The sequence below is a fragment of the Drosophila novamexicana genome, unplaced genomic scaffold, assembly GCF_003285875.2.
Source record: "Drosophila novamexicana strain 15010-1031.04,08,12 unplaced genomic scaffold, DnovRS2.1 tig00000009-arrow-pilon, whole genome shotgun sequence".
Classification (NCBI taxonomy): domain Eukaryota; kingdom Metazoa; phylum Arthropoda; class Insecta; order Diptera; family Drosophilidae; genus Drosophila; species Drosophila novamexicana.
The window spans coordinates 245,878-261,727 of record NW_020824766.1 but is presented as its reverse complement, the minus strand read 5'-3'; the positions used below and the strand labels follow the sequence as shown (position 1 = coordinate 261,727).

At 44.0% G+C, this 15,850-nt stretch overlaps 3 protein-coding genes across 3 annotated transcripts in view; 1 reads left to right on the top strand and 2 right to left on the bottom strand.

The window, feature by feature from the left end:
* LOC115768647 (ecdysone-induced protein 78C) overlaps positions 1–2,892 on the bottom strand; it is a 40,322-nt gene extending 37,430 nt beyond the window's left edge. The window contains 4 exon segments of the mRNA XM_030713322.1: positions 691–715; positions 1,941–2,189; positions 2,192–2,247; positions 2,249–2,892. Coding sequence (XP_030569182.1) covers positions 691–715; positions 1,941–2,189; positions 2,192–2,247; positions 2,249–2,892 — 974 coding nt within the window.
* A 9,554-nt stretch (positions 2,893–12,446) lies between these two features.
* Positions 12,447–14,896, bottom strand: LOC115768085 (integrin-linked protein kinase homolog pat-4). Its single transcript, XM_030712564.1, has 6 exons — positions 14,819–14,896; positions 14,664–14,759; positions 14,223–14,388; positions 13,761–14,162; positions 13,559–13,702; positions 12,447–13,498 (listed from the first exon to the last, which is right to left on the bottom strand). The coding sequence occupies exons 2-6, from the start codon at positions 14,750–14,752 to the stop codon at positions 12,938–12,940; spliced, it is 1,362 nt and encodes a 453-aa protein (XP_030568424.1). The 5' UTR covers positions 14,753–14,759; positions 14,819–14,896; the 3' UTR covers positions 12,447–12,937.
* A 133-nt stretch (positions 14,897–15,029) lies between these two features.
* LOC115767550 (multifunctional methyltransferase subunit TRM112-like protein) lies at positions 15,030–15,839 on the top strand. Its single transcript, XM_030711835.1, has 3 exons — positions 15,030–15,199; positions 15,261–15,362; positions 15,439–15,839. The coding sequence occupies exons 1-3, from the start codon at positions 15,122–15,124 to the stop codon at positions 15,631–15,633; spliced, it is 375 nt and encodes a 124-aa protein (XP_030567695.1). The 5' UTR covers positions 15,030–15,121; the 3' UTR covers positions 15,634–15,839.
* The last annotated feature ends 11 nt before the right edge of the window (positions 15,840–15,850 follow it).

The following is a 15,850-nucleotide window of genomic DNA, read 5'->3' as shown; positions in this document are numbered from 1 at the left end:
GCAACTCCATCTCTAGCGCATGCCTCAAGAAGTTGCAAAAAGGAAAAATATTTTTAAAAATTATGCGAGTCTAAATAATAAGAACTAAATATTCATGTAGTCTAAATATAGTATACATATTAATATCTATACATATGCAGAATATTAAAAAATGTTTATATGAAACAAAACTTGCAGCACTTTGTGCACTGAGAGAAAACAAGCTATGCAATAACCCTTCACGCACTTACAACTTCTTGTTCTTAACATTTTAGATATGCAATATTTGGTTTATTTAAACATGAATCTTAGAAAGCAAATGGGCTAGGATCAGGTAACATAGGTATAACTTAAAGTATTTATACTTTCAATTCCTTAAAATTGTGAAGCACCTTGGCCAAGACTTGAACTGAACCCAAGAGTTGATAAACTAACGTATAATTACATCTAGAATTTGCATACTTAAAAGCAGCTTGAAACATTGGCAAGAAAATGCTGCGTATGTTGATATTTTATCAGGGAACAATAATTACAAATCCAATTTACATATAAATATTTCTTTAATTTTGTTTTTAATTTTCCAAACACTTGCTAACTTGTGTATAAAATATATATAAGATTGTTACAGTACAAATTATTGTGCCCTAATAAAATATTAACATGGTTCAGTAAGATAACATCGTTTGTTCCGCATTGAATTGAAAGACATACTCTGAGATATTTTGAAGCATAAAAGCTTAAATTAAGAGTTAGAAGTTGAGAATCTAATAAATAAATCGAATTATCAGAGATTAAGAAGGAGTATCTAATTCGCAAACAGTTCAACAAATCTGATAATATACACAAATATAGATATGTGTTTCATAAGATAAGATATGGATATTTTTAAGGTTTGAAGAATTATGTTTAACATCGACAAGGAAAGGTCATGATGCAAGTCCGGGCACTAAAATATAAATAACTTTGGCCTCAATCATTGCCTTTATCTAAACACATTTGTCAGTTGCCAATTTTGGGCCAAAATTCAATCTAGCCCGCGTTTTGTATATGAAAATATTTGGGACTTACAATATTTTCAGAACAACAGGCATTCGCAAATGAATTCTAAGTAAAATTTATTAAAACTTAAAAACCAAAGCGAAGCCCCCATTAAATCATTCTTAAATGGAGCTAAATACAAGTATTTTATTATAATTATTTCATAAACTTTTCTGATTTGAATTGAAAGCCAAATTATTTAAAAATCAAGAGCCAGAGCCTAAATTCAGGTATGTGCAAAACCCTCATTAAGTCCGGCTTAAACAGAGCTGATTCAAAGTATTTTATTATAATTATTTCGTAAGCTTTCCTGGTTAGTTAAAGTTTTGCGGAAATCCTGGAAAAGTAGTCAAAACTCAACTTGATTCAGCTCTTTGATTTAACTAAGCAAATGGTGAACGTAATTTGAAGTTATTTATGAAAATGAAAACAATTTTTCATGGCTATCAATTGCAACAACGACAACAACGACAACAATTGCAACAACAACAACATTGACAGACAATCGCAACATGAAAGCCAATTTGCTTGCCACATCTATCAAATGCTGTGAAAAACAAAAAAAAACTAACAACAACTGTGAATTACATTCATTTTCGCATTTTCCATGCTGCGCCTTAATAGTTTCCGCGAAACGAGGCAGACGAAAAATGCGAATAGCTGGCGAGTAGTAGGAACAGATAAAAGCGCGGAGAGGCACAATTTGTGGCAATTGTTGTTGTGGTTGAGCAGCAACACGGAAGAGAGACGTGACACACTTGCAACATGTGGCATACCTGCGTGTCCTTTGCTCAGATGCGCAACAGTTGCAGCGGCTGCCGCGTGACCGGAGGAGGAGCTGACCGCCGACGAGGATGTTGCTGTTGTATGCTGTAGCTGGAGCTGTTGCTGCTGCTGCTGCTGTTGCTGTTGCTGCTGCTGACTGGCATTGAGAAGCGTCGTTCGATTGAAGTGCTCGGCACTGGATGCAGATGACGTGGATGATGATGAGGATGAGACTGTGGCCGAGCTGGAGCTGGAGGAACAACAGCCGCCGCCGCTGCTGCGCCCGCTGTCCGGTGAGGAATGGGCGCCGGCCGAGCTGGAGCTGTTGCTGGCGGGACCGAACTGATGCACACTGCTGATGGCGTACAGAGCACCTCCACCATTGCTCAGAGCCGTGCAGCTCAGATGCGCTGCTGTTGCCGACGCTGCTGCGGGTGCAGTTGCTGCTGCTGTTGCTGCTGTTGCTACTGCTGCAACGGCAACTGTTGCTGGCGTCGCGCTGTAGAAGCTCTCGCACTGCAGCAATTGCAGCGGATTCGCTTCGATGGCACTGAGGCAATGTTGCAGCTCCTGTGCGGTGCCAGCTGCCAGCTGTTGCTGCTGCTGCTGGTGGTGCTGCTGCAACAATTGCTCCTCGGGCTCCGAGTCTAGGCTGGCCGCTTCGCTATATGCGCCTTGTGTGGATGAATCTTCGGGCGTGTCAAAGAAATGCAAATTGAAATCTGAATTTGCATCAAAACTGACTTCCGGCAGTGCTTCGTTCTCCTCCGCCTCCTCCTCCTGCTGTTGTCCCGCCTCCTCCGCTTCTTCCTCCTCGTCCTCGTCCTGCTCCTCCTCGTCCTCCTCTTCTTCCTCGTCCTCTTCCTCTTCCCCGTCGTCCCCCTCCTGCTGTTGCTGCTGCTCCTCCTCCTCTGCGTCTAGATCAGCAATATTATTGTCGTCGTCCTGCTGCTGCTGCTGCTGTTGCTGCCGCTGCTGCTGTTGTTGCTGCTGCTGTTGCTGCTGTGGGCGTGTCGGCTGGCCCAGGTTCTTTACCACAGTGTCGATCAGCAGATGGGAGCGTAGTTGTGCCGGTGCCGGTGCCTCCAGCTCTATTTGGTAAACATCCATGTTGCTGGCGTCGCTGCATTCGCATTCGCATCCATTATCATCAACAACATCATCACGCAAATTGAATTCCCCACAGGCAACACTCGCTGAAACGTTCTCAGCATTTTTGTGGACGTTTTTCAATTTATATTCCTGTTTAACACTTAATTTCCGGCAACATTCAGAATATATCTTGATTGTCTATGTAGACATATAGTCAAGGCATTTACTCAATTGTTCTTTGAAGATTTTAAGTCAATTTTGTATTTGAATATAACTGAAACTTGACTTTTTATATGAAAGGGAAAACTTTTATTATTCTTATCTAATTTCTAGTCTTATCCATTCAAGATTTAACAAGCAATCCCCATAAAAAATATCTTAAGCTTCTATAAATTCTAAAAACCGACCACAATATCAACTCCAAGATGATTGAGAGGCAAAGAAGAAGAATAAAGGTAAATAAAATCCTAAACTTATCTATCTGAAATTTCCTCTTCAACTCAATAATCAATTTCTAAGCTTTTTAAAAGGTTTCTGCGACTTTTCAATCTTCATTACTTCTAAAATCTATTAAATTTCTAAGAATCTGTTATCTCATATCTCCTTCCCTTAACTTTTTTACAGAACTATTAGGAAAGTACTTAAATCTAAACAATTTTCACACTTCACTTCAGCACAAACTAAGCTTGATTATCATAATTTTCAGCGTAATTTTTCAAATCACTTCCGTGTTTTTGCTAATCCCGACGTTGGCACTGCCACTGTTCAAAGGGTCCACGGATTCCGGCAGCTGGATAAGCTGGACGTGCACACTAATTAGACAAGTTCGAATACAAGCCGTGGGGCGGGGGAAGCAGAAGCGGGGGCGCGACGTAACAGCGTTTGGGGAAAATGCCAAATGGAAATTGTGAAAATGTGCGATCGCGCGTACAAAACTCTCGTCTCGACGAGATCCAAGCGCCAACTTCGCAGCGCTCCAAATGCGCAACAGAAATTCAAACCAAACTGCAGAACTGCAGAACCTACGACAACGACAACAACGACGACGACGACGACGACGGCGACAGCGACGGCGGCGGCGACGATGGAGCGCAAGAAAAGAACAAGAATAAGAAGAAGGCGCGTGCGTCTGTATGTGTGTATGTGTGTGTGGAAAGAGTAGGAAAATATCATGTGTGTGTGAGTGTGGAGTAGGAAAAACTTTTGTAGCGCCGTTTGAGCGGGCACGAGGCTGACTCTGAAGCAGAGGAGCCAGCCAGCAGCAGCAGAAGCAGGAGAAGGAGTGGGAGCTGGCAAACGGGGTGCTATTGCTGTTATTGCTTCTATCTTTCTAATCTGCAAGCAGCAACAACTGCAACAGCAACAACAACTACACGCATTGGCACTCTCGCTGCCCGTTCTTGTTGCAGTTGTTGTTTTTGTTGTTGTTGCACTTTTCCATTTGCTGGGTCCCACTCGGTTCCTGGTTGCTATTTTCAATTTCTATTGCCCGTGGGCAGCAGCTGCCGCCGCGACGCCAACGTTCGACGGCGACGTTGACGTTGACGTTCACTTCAAGTGCACACACTTCTCTCAAGATCAATTTCACACACACAACGACCGGCAACGAACCTAGCGAAGAGAACCGTTACAAAGTTTGCACTGAGAGCGAGCGCGAGCATAAACAGGAGAGAGCAGAACGAAGCGCAGCCGAGTCAAAGAACCTTTTGCGTCTCTTGAGTGTGTGGTCGCGTGTGTGTGCAAGGCAGCGCCAGCAGGAGCAAGCGAGAGAGCAGCTAACGAGCGGGAGTTCTACAATGCGGAAGTTAAAAGTTGCACTCCATGCTGCTGTTGTTGTTGTTGTTGTTGTTGCTTTTGTTGTTGCTAGGCAGTAGAAAGTGCCAAACTAGTTTTGGTGCCAAAGATTTCGAGCTGCGCTGGCAAAAAAAAAAAAGGTATTCATGACGCCCGCAACATAGCGGAAAGAACTTTTACAAAGAGCAAGAGAGAGAGAGAGAGAGAAACAGCTGGGAATGAGTGGGTTTTTGGTGTCCTATGTATACTGGAAGTGCATACATGCATACATGCATACATGCATACATGCATACATATGTATCTATGGATGTTTATATAAAAATCAGCTCATTAGCAAAACTTTTTTAACTAGAGCAAAGACAGATTCTTTTGTTTAATTATTGTCATGTTATTTTTAAAAGATAAAAAGATATAATGTCATGGGTCTTAAAATATTCGCATTAATAGAAGTAAATATGTTAAACACACCAACAAAATATGTCTTGAATGATTGCTTAATCATAATAACGTCTGTCTATTATAGTCGGTACCATCAAAGTCTATTGGATCGTATAATATGCACATATATTTTCGAATCACACTCCCCGATCTGGCTGTCCCTTCAGTTTGGCTGGCTGGCTCCTTTACGCATACATCAAATCGGCGCTGCCGCAGGGCAAAGGAAAAGATTGAAAAGTCACCCAAGTGCTCTATGCGCACAATTTTCCACATTTCGCAACGGTCGCCATGGCGCAACCGCCTCACACATTTTCCATGACGAATGCCTGGCACAAAAGAGAAGCAACGAAAGTCAATGATCAGCGTGCGGCAAACGTCGACGGCGACAGCGGCCGCAACTGCGGCTAGTTTGCTATTTTTCCAACGGCAGCGAAAGCAGCAGAAACTGTAAATAACAAGAAACAGCAAACATCGAGGATCGAAAGCGAAAAGTCAACGAGGCGAAGAAGGCGAAGAAGGCGGGCGACGTAATGGTTCGCATAGCCGAAGCAAAGCGAACGCCCGCCCGCCGCCCCCAACAAACGTTCGATTGCATTTGCCTGATAAAACCTGATCTGCACAAGCACACACACACACACACACACACACATACACTCATGTGTGAGTGACGACGCCATAAGACACGCGACGTTGACGTCGACGTCGACGCACCAGGAAGAGAAAAATGAAAATGCCGCTCGCTGGCGCAGCTGCTGCTGCTGCAGGCGAAGATTGTGTAATCGCTGTGAGTGTGTGCGTGCCAGCGAGAGCGTGCGAGAGAGCGCGCGCGCGTGTGTGTGTGTGGGCTTTGAGTGAGAGTTATTTGCTGGCTGCTTGCCCTCGTTGCCGCTACCACGTGGCCTGCTGCCGTTGTTGTTGTTGTTGTTGTTGTTGTTGTTGTTGTTGCTGTGCCCATTGCCTATGCCAATATGACCATGCCCAGTTGCTGGCGTGCGCCCATTGCATTTCACTTATCAACGCGTCGCAGCCGCCGCTGTTACTCATTTTTTTGCGTTTTTATTCGCTTGTCTCTAAGTTCAATGACTTGAGCAACGTCACGGGCAGCAGCAGCAGAGGCAGCAGCAGCAGCGGCAGCGGCAGCAACAACAAAGTGACGCAAATGCGTTTAGTTTTATTTATTTGCTCATTATTATGCCCCTGCTGCTAGATTCTTGAATTCTTGTTTACTTTGCACATTTTTTTCATAGCTTCTGTTTTGCTCTTGTTGCTGATGTTGCTGTTGTTGTTGCTCTTCCTCTTGCGGCCAGTTAGCGCTCGTGGGGGAAGGGGGCTGGGCTGATATGATAGCTTAGAAAGCTGTAAACAAGTTCCAAAGCAGGCGAAATTATCACTTGGCCTAATGAGTTTTCAGCTGAATTAACAGGAATTACCCTCTAAAGCTGGGAGTGGGCTCTCATTAATGTTTGATCGGCATTAAAGTCGTTTGATTAGAATTGTTAGTGAAAGTAATTAACAGTAGAAAGTCAACAAGAAAAGTACGTCAATAAAGTGTTTTAATTGGCAAATAAAAAATAACTTTTTTTTATACTTTCTTGCAAACAAATTTGACTTAAGTTGAGCATAATTTTCCTTCTAAACTTATTTGGTATTTTTATTAATTATTTATTATTATTTTATAATTTTATGCTTCATATTGAAATATTTTAAAGAAGCTATTTTAATATTTAAATTTTAGCTTTATTTTTTTTTTTTGTCCGAAGTAAAAAGTTCTTATGGGCATTTGCTTAAAATAAAATTGCGGCTAAAAATAATTAAGAATTCAAATTTATAGCATACTTTTGGGCAATTACCTTAAAAAGGAATGTTAGAACTTTCTCAACAGATTAAAAATATTAACTTAAGGTAATTTCAGTTATTTTAACAGACAGAACTTTTCAGAAACTCGCATTAAATTCCACATTTGTTTTTAATTCACTTAATAAAGCCGCAATTTCAATTGCTGGCAGGCTGTTTATGTGCAACATGCACGTGCCCCAAGGATCCTCGGCGGATAACAATCTAAAGCGGCAGCCACCGCCCGCAGCTTGTGCCAGAATTTACCGTGCCACGGAAATCTCTATATAAATGTCACACACAATGCAGCAGCTGCCACATGGGCCTGGGGGCACAGATTGTTGCCTGCGGCATTTCTGGCTAACACTTCTCAGTGTGTGTGTGTGTGTGTGTGTTAGCCAAAGCGAGCGACTGCAGCAGCGGCTGTTTTTCTGGCAATGGCATCGAGCCCGCAGCCGAAACCCGAACTCAAACACAAAGCCCAAAACACACACAAAAGACATTTTGGGTCGAGCTATGTCGGTGGGCGCTGTGGCAACAGGAGCGGGCTGGGGCGGGGCCGGGCCGGGCCGGGCCGGGTGTCAGCCAGAGGCATGTGCAATGTTTGCCTGAATGTCAGCAGCCTCAATAAAATGTTGGGATTTTATGTGGTGCTGTTGTTGTTGTTGTTGTTGTCGTTTCTTTCCTGGGTCATGATCTGTTTCGTGAGGAAAACCGGGCAGCTATAAATAACAGAGCCGGAGCGCGGTAAGAAAAAAACCCAAAAGATATTCAAGCAAAGTGTAACAAACGTTTTGCATGCCGCGAACAAAACGTGCTAAGAAGCAGGGTGTATTAGTTGCTGGGCCTTTTGCGCTTTTGTCAAAAATGGTTCAATTCAACGAATTTTGGTCGGGGTAAGTCGAGTGGTACATTTCCTATAGAGATACATTCTTTTTTCTATATGTTACTTGCATTCTTTGTCTTTCACTCTCAGTCTATCTCTCTCTCTCTCTTTTTCTCTCTCCCTCTCTCTCTCTGTCAATATTTATCTCTGTCTCCCAGTCTATCTCTGTCACTCTCTATATATCTATATCCATCTCTCTATATGTGTCTCTCTCTATCGCTCTTCTTTAAAAATCGCCTTTCTATGTAATTCTCATGAATTCACCTAATGTGTTGAAATTTAAATGTTTTTTAGGTTAGTCGGCTAGAGAGGACTTATATGAATGTGACTTATTTGGACTGTATATGAGAGAGTAGGAGAGCGGTCGAGTGAGAGCAAAAGCAAAAATTATATTGTAAAGAGTGTATTTCTCTTAGAATTGATTATAATAATAATATTTAAAGTCAAATATTTTGGCACTCACCCAACAAAATGTCACTGGAACCGGAATGCGAGCTCAGCGATGAGGTGTGTCCATCCGATGGGCTTTGGGGTGGATCTCGCAATGGGCTGCTGGGCGTTGTGGGTGGCGTATTGGGGCAACGTTGACTGCCCAAAATTGCAGTTGCAGTTGCAGTTGCAGTCGCTTCGTTGGCGGCGTTTGTTGTGGGCGTGTCAGTGGCTCGGAAATAGCTGCCGAGAACGATTAGCCTGTGAAAGCAAAAGCTTAACTTATTTACAGAATGAAATATTCAATGGCAAATTAAATTGAATGCCAATACTTAAGCGCAATTAAATGCACTGACCTAGCTAAAAATGTAATATGATTAACGTTTGCCAATTGTCTTGCAACACACTTCACTTACAAGCCGCCCCCTACTCTACCCTCCCCTACCCGACCCACCCGCCTTATTGACATGTACGCGCAAAGCCACGTAATTGATTGGGAAAATGGCCATTCATGTGGCAGCGCAGTGCAGCGGGCGCAGCGGGGCGGGGCAGGCCAACAAGCTGCTCCAGTCGCAAGCAACCCCTAACTGGGAGCCGGCCAGTCCGCCCAATCTCTACGGGCTGGCGTAGTTCTGGGCTCGTTATTGCACGTAATTGGCCATTTTACTCGAAGTCCGACACAGAATTTATTGAATATCAAGCGCAGCGGACGAGCGCCGGCAACGGGCCACTTTGATCGATAGTTTCAATAAAGGATACGCGTTTAACATTTAAGAGGCATTATTTGAATTTTTTTATGGCTTCAAGTTAAAGCCTTAAGAAATGTGTGCAGAACTAAAGGTAATTCGGTTTTCAGTTAACTTAATTTAATTTGGTTTATTTCAAATTGATAAATCTATTTCTTCATTTTTTTCCAGTCTCGCCCAACGCACATTGCGTATACGCAATGTTAAGTCTAACGTAATTACGTATACGCACTGTGGTTTGTTCTTTAACTAAAAGTGCGCACTGCAGCTGCTGCCATTGCCGCACTTGGCAACCCTAGGCTGCCACAAGCCACACTTGCTTTGTGGCATCCTTTGCAATCGACAGCAGCCATTGCAAATACTGCGTGAGCATGGCCGAGTGCCGACTTACAAATACCCTGTAATTTATATATTTTGTATATTTAAAATTTATGAAGCATTCCCAAGAATTTCAATTTATTTTTATATTATTTATGATTTATGAAACATACGTAAGAATTCCCATTTATTTTGTACACAAAAAACTCTGTAAATAAACACAAGAATATTTGCTTTTTGTAGATTTTAGTTTGATTTAAAATAGAATTAATTAAACAAAATGATTTTATTAAAACTTTTCAGTTGGTTCGAGCCATGATTCAAATCGAACTAGAGACAAATTTTTATTGCAGTTGCAAAACTCCGTTATAAAAAGCAAAATATATTATTTATAAATAAAGTTGCCTTTCAACTTTTTTTATTAAATTATTTTAAATGTAAGAGCTGAGCCTGTTTCCTTTAAGGTTTGCTCAACAACATTTTTTTTCATGTTAAGCCTGACTTTGTTTCCTTTAACGTTTTCCCAATAACCTTTTTTTTTAATGTTAAGAGTAATATTTTTTTATTGTCTTTAAAAGTCTCTCGCTCGAGTCTCTCGAGCCAGATGTGCCACTTGGTCAACTTTGGTTTGCGGCGCGGCACTTTAAAAATCAATATGCATGCTTTGCATGGCCCATCTCGCAGGACGCGGCCGTTGCAAGCTCTGGCAGATGCCCCAATGCCCGCTGTGTGGCATGCAGCACGTTAGATGTGCTATATGCCTCCGTTGAGCTTTATTGCATTTTGCTTTGTAGCCAAGGCATTTGGCATGTCTCTGCCGCCGCCTGCCTCCCTGCCCCATCGAACCGACTGTGTGAACACCCTGCAACCCGCTGACTGTTCGAGCCGCTAGCTTGTTGCAAGTTGTCAGTCGTGTAGTTTGCTTTTACAATATTTCCACGTTGTTATGCACTTCACACAAGTGCAGCATCCCAACAAGCACTCAAAGCACAGCTTGTTGTTGTTGTTGCAGTTGTTGCAGTTGTTGTTGTTGTTGTGGATGTTGTCACAATATTTTCGCTTTTCGATGCGCTGCTCGAAAGCAGAAAGTGAAATATTTGCCCATGTGGCGTTTTAGTTTCTGCCAAGAACTCGCTTTGTCATGTGCCTGACTTTTCCTCTGCCTCTGTGTGTGTGTGTTTTCTCTCTGCTGAAATGTGCAAAATTGAACTTTTGATTTATGCATAGGCCCGGGTAAGGGCCAAAGGCGCAGGCCATAGAAAAATCTCATCATTTATTATGCGGCCTGGCATCGTTTATTTGATGCGTCGTCGTCTCCTGCTGCCACTTGGTCCATGTCATTTTCACATTTGCACTCATCAACACCCAATCTCAGCCAGGCGTGGGCGTGGGCGTGGCATGCCCGCAAACAAAGCAGCAGCAGCAGCGGCAGCAGGGACAGCTGCAACAACAATAGCCGCAGAGCGTTAGTTGCTGCGGCTTTTGTGTGCTGCGACGGGGCAGGAAGTAGGTTAGTGGCTCACTCGTCACACGCCAAATGAATGATGTGGAGCAACTGCAGCAGCAGCAGCAGCAGCAGCTCCTGGATGCTGAAAAATTTGGAATTATGTGAGCACACAGAACGCGACACAAAAGACTCGTGACTGCTGCCGCACTCGTGCCTGGGCAATTGTTTTGTTAATTAAAAAAAAAAAAAGAAATGCTCAGGTGTGGCCATACAAAATGGGGCACAAATACATAAATATATATTTAAGCACTTGCCTGGTTTGCTGCTCGTGTTGCTCGTGTTGTTGTTGCTGTGGCTCGTTATGATTCAAACACTTTGAGTTTGAATACTCCATGGATTGCCGGCCCTCAAGGGGGCTGGCCGCTGTTGGTGGCAAGCACTAAAATACATTTAAACAGCTGCTGCCTGTGCGCCGAGGGGTCCAAACACAACAACAACAACAACAACGAGAGAACCGAAAAGAAAAACACAAAGATCCAATCGTCGGCCGGAAACTTTTATGCGCTGCGCCTAAAAGATGCCATGCAATTTTTTCTCTGCACTTTCACTGCGGCGATTTCAATTTGCTGAAGCGAATTGTCTTCTTTTTTTTTTGATATTTTTCGAACTGCTTTTTGTTCTTAACTTTTCCTTTTTGTTATTTGAATTATGGGTTATAGTTGATATATTGAAAATTCACTCGTTTTACAACACACTTTGCCCATGTGAGGGATTCGCCATTGCGGAAATGCGGTCGCTGTTTGTTGGTTGCACTCATAACTGGCATATAAAACTGTAAAACTGTAAATCGGCTTTTGGACACTGCAGCGTTGCCCGCTGCCGTTTGGAGACCGAGCGACCAGCCTCTGGGCCGAAAAGCACGACGACAGCGACAGCGACAGCGACTGCGACGGCAACGATGATGACGACGACAACAAAATGCAGCAAAAAGTTTTTAAAGCTGCAGCGGCATACACACACACGTACACACACACGCACGCAGGCACAGGATATGCCGTTGAACGAAGAGCGAGCCAGCAAAACAATCACATGGTTTAAGCTCGCCGCAACAACAACAGCAACAGCAGCCGCTGCAAATATATAACGGTGCCGCAAAAACATAAACAGAGAGCCGTAGTCAATGCCGACAAGGCGAAGAGGCGAAGAGAGGGAGAGTGAGAGTGAGCGAGAGCGGCAAGCGTTAATTACAACCTTGCTGCGGTAAGAAAAAAGTGCGGTCATATTTTAATTGATATTGATTAATTTAATAAATAATTTAAATATTCAAACGTAATGTTTTATAAATGCACGCACATGTGCATAATTCTGAAAAGTTTGCGTTCTCACAGCTGCGCGCTTTCGCCGGCTCTCTCTCTCTCTCTCTCTCTCCCTCTCTCGCTGCATTGCTCTGCTGCTGCTGCTCTGCCCACGCGCTGCAGCATGGCGTGCACATAATAGAAATCAGGTCAGGGCCGTTTTGCTCACGCTGACTACCCACCACCACACACAAACACACTCACGCACGCACACAATGGCACACACACACACACACACGCCAAGGCAGCTTTCGTTGTTTTGCTTTTTAGCGGTAAAAGCTGCAGAGAGCTTGCCCAAAGAATGCTTGGCACAGCATTTAACGAATTTTCATTTTGTTTGTAGGTACACAAATTTCGTTTAATCATTAGTAACAAATATATATGCTGTATAAATACGTACTTTAAAAGCTTAACTGTTAATGTAATATGTAATATTCCAACCTAAACAAATACAAAATCGAGCACCGTCTAGACATTATCAAAATTCATAAGAACAAAACATGAACAGGACACAAAACATATAAAGACTACACAGAGAGAAAGAGGAGAGGGAAAGAGGGAGAGAGTACAAAAATGAAAACTTAAAAGCTTTACCTGTAGAAATTTTCAAAATGGCGTAAATATACTGCAGATTTTAGGCACTTGCGGTGTCGGTTAGATTCGGTTAAGTCTCAGTAAATAAACACAAAGTAGTTATTATAATTAGTTGGCAAAACACATCCTACGAGCTTTCGTCCTTTCGCTCCACTTTTTAGCTACACACTTTTTGTAAACAGGCACATTTTGGCTTTGTAAAATTTCGTTGCAACGATTTCCACTAATTTTTGACTGCGCTGGAGTTCATCTTCTCCAGTATGGGCACAACCATATCGAATTTGGGCCGCTTGCCGGGATCCTCGTTCATGCATATCGATATCAGCTTGGCCATGTGCGACGAGGTGCCGGGCGGTATCTTGACACGCAAGCCCTCGAGCGCAATCTTCATGCCGCACTCCATGGGCGACCACTCGGCGAAGGGCACCTCACGCGTGGTCAGCTCCCAGATGATCACCGCAAAGCTCCACATGTCGGACGCCTCCCAGTTGCGATCCGCTGGCTTTCGCTGCAGCGCCTCCGGCGACATCCAGGCGGGCTGATAGATGCGGCCCTTCTCCTGGAACGAAAACTTGGCATCGCCCATATTGATGCGAGCGGTCAGATCGTCGTCGATCATAACATGATGACTATTCAGATGATATGTGGGTATAATCCGTTCCAGCGAGTGCAAGTAGGCCATGCCGCGTGCAATGTCCAAGGCGAACCTCACGGCCTGGCTGGTGTCCACCACAACGCCCGATGCGCCATGCAGCAGATTGAACAGCGAAGAGCGTGGCATAAACTGCAAATGGACTGGGATTTGAGATGGGAGTCCAAGCGGTGGCTAGCAATCGACACCTACCTGGCTGATGACCACCAGATTGGGCGGCGAGTTGCAGGCGCCAATGATGGGCAAAATGTTGGGATGCGAGAAGATGCGCAGCTTCGGGAACTCCTCGTTAAAGTCACGTGAGATGCGCGACGTGCACTGCCGCACGACGAGAATCTGTCGGGCAAATCAAACAGCTGGTTAGACAAATGCTGATAAGCTGCATTCCACCCACCTTGGCTATGACATCGTTCTTTTGCCAGCGGCCGCGCCACGTTTCCCCGGAGGGCGTCACCGAAATCTTCGTGTGCAGGTCCAAATCGCCCATGCTGATGCCCTTGAAGCGCGACAAGGTGGCGTCTCGTGAGCGGGTTTTCATGCCCAGCCAGCTCTGCTCCTTGAAACTGATGACCTTCATTTCCTGGCCGCTTTTCTCCGCCAGATCTTGTATGCGCTTGCCCAGACTGGGCTTGGCCTTGTCGATGGGCGTGTGCCCATCCTTGTTGGCAATGCTCACCAAAGCGCCGGCGCTCAACAGATCCTCGCATATCATATCGTAGCCCCAGAAGCAGGCATAATGCAGCGGTGTGTTCCCATGCTCATTCACAGCATTCACATCTGAGCGTTCACGCAGCAACTGTTATCAAAACAATTTATAGGGTATCTTAATGTACATCAATTAACATGCAATACTCACCATTTGCACAACATCGCGATGCCCGTGGGCGGCGGCCAGATGCAGGGGAATGTCATCGCCCATGTTGGTGGCATTCACGCGAGCGCCGCGTTGCAGCAGCGTCTCCACAAGCTTGGCATGCCCCTCCTTGGCGACCCAGTGCAACGGGCTGAAGCCATGATCATCACTGCGAGAGAGAGGGAGAGAGACAGAGAGTGACGAGCACACACACACACACACACACACGCGCAAGCATAAGTTTCGTTTGCATGGGTGCAGGTTGTTTACACAACACAAGAATAAATCATGACGTCACTGCGACGACACTTTCCGTCCCAATTGGTTTATGGGCAATGTGTTTTTCAAATATAGCAAAAGGCACACAATTATTAATATTAACACATAAACCAGTTGGACTTAGACGTAATTGTTGTGATTTAAAAGCATTTCAACTATTTTTACCCCAAATTCATGTCATGCTCGGTCTCATCCAGCCAGAGGCGCACTTGAATTGAGTTGCCCTCGCGGCACCAGTGGAAAATGTCCTCCATATCTGCACTGCAAATGTTTATTATATACTTTAACAATGTTTAGACCACAAATTGCACTTTAATTACATTTATAAACGTTGTTAGCCTGTAAAATTGCAGCAGTTGTTGCTCTTGCTCTTGTGTTGTGCTGCCGACTGGTCACATCGTTTTGCAGGCAGCGACTAAACGTATCGCTCAACTGTTGTGAACAGCGATAGCATGCTATCGATATTTTCGCAGTGTGACCAACGTACGGCAGCGAACTAACAGCTGTTGCGCCCGCGTTGCCAAGTGAATGCTGAAAACGTGCATTTCGCATACCGCATTTGTTGTTATTTAAATGAACTAAAGTATTGTCATTAAATATATATAATATTTTAAGGATACACCATGAAACTAAGCACATACAATTTTCTGACATCAATGGCCATCAAGGGCGTCAAGGTTGGCTACCCACTGAAGCTGACGGTAAGCCTCGCTTTAACTTTTATTGATTGTTTCAAGACGGAAATTTAAATCGTTAAATTAGATTAACAAAAAGGACGTCATCGAGAGCGAATTTAATCCGGTCTTCATAGAACGACTGCTGCCCAAGCTGGACTGGTCAGCCGTCTACGGCGCCGCCCAGGTGGTAAGTGAAATGCGCAGTACTGATTCCCAGCCAGAAATTCCATGCAAATTCCATAACATCTAAATTTCTTAACCAGGCGGAGCTAGCCGAAGATATACCCGCTGCCCAGCCGGAGAACATAGCCGAGAATGAGCAGCTGCTGCAGAGACTGCATCATTTGCTGTTCGAAATCGATGTGCTCGAGGGTCAGCTGGAGTGCCCCGAGACGGGACGCATTTTTCCCATTGCCGACGGCATTCCCAATATGCTGCTGAACGAGGACGAAGTTTAGCCAAAACTTAAATATAGTCTCTAAATAAGTTAGTTTTAAATATTCATGTATTTCAAGCTGCAAAGTTTGTTCATAGAAAAGTTGTATGAATAATTGGATTTTGGATGGAATATGTGTGTGTGTGTGCTTTTTGAATATAGTATAGTACGGGAACACATGGAGAGCAAATTGTTAGACGACATATAAAAGCTGAAGTCCGGGGTTTGGCACGCTTGGG

Coding starts and splice junctions, on each gene's coding strand:
- LOC115768085 (XM_030712564.1), bottom strand. CDS start 14,752: ATGGAGGACATTTTCCACTGGTGCCGCGAGGGCAACTCAATTCAAGTG. Junction 14,163..14,222: donor ATCGCGATGTTGTGCAAATG/GTGAGTATTGCA, acceptor TTTTGATAACAG/TTGCTGCGTGAACGCTCAGA. Junction 13,703..13,760: donor AGAACGATGTCATAGCCAAG/GTGGGTGGAATG, acceptor TTTGCCCGACAG/ATTCTCGTCGTGCGGCAGTG.
- LOC115767550 (XM_030711835.1), top strand. CDS start 15,122: ATGAAACTAAGCACATACAATTTTCTGACATCAATGGCCATCAAGGGC. Junction 15,200..15,260: donor GCTACCCACTGAAGCTGACG/GTAAGCCTCGCT, acceptor TCGTTAAATTAG/ATTAACAAAAAGGACGTCAT. Junction 15,363..15,438: donor TCTACGGCGCCGCCCAGGTG/GTAAGTGAAATG, acceptor TTTCTTAACCAG/GCGGAGCTAGCCGAAGATAT.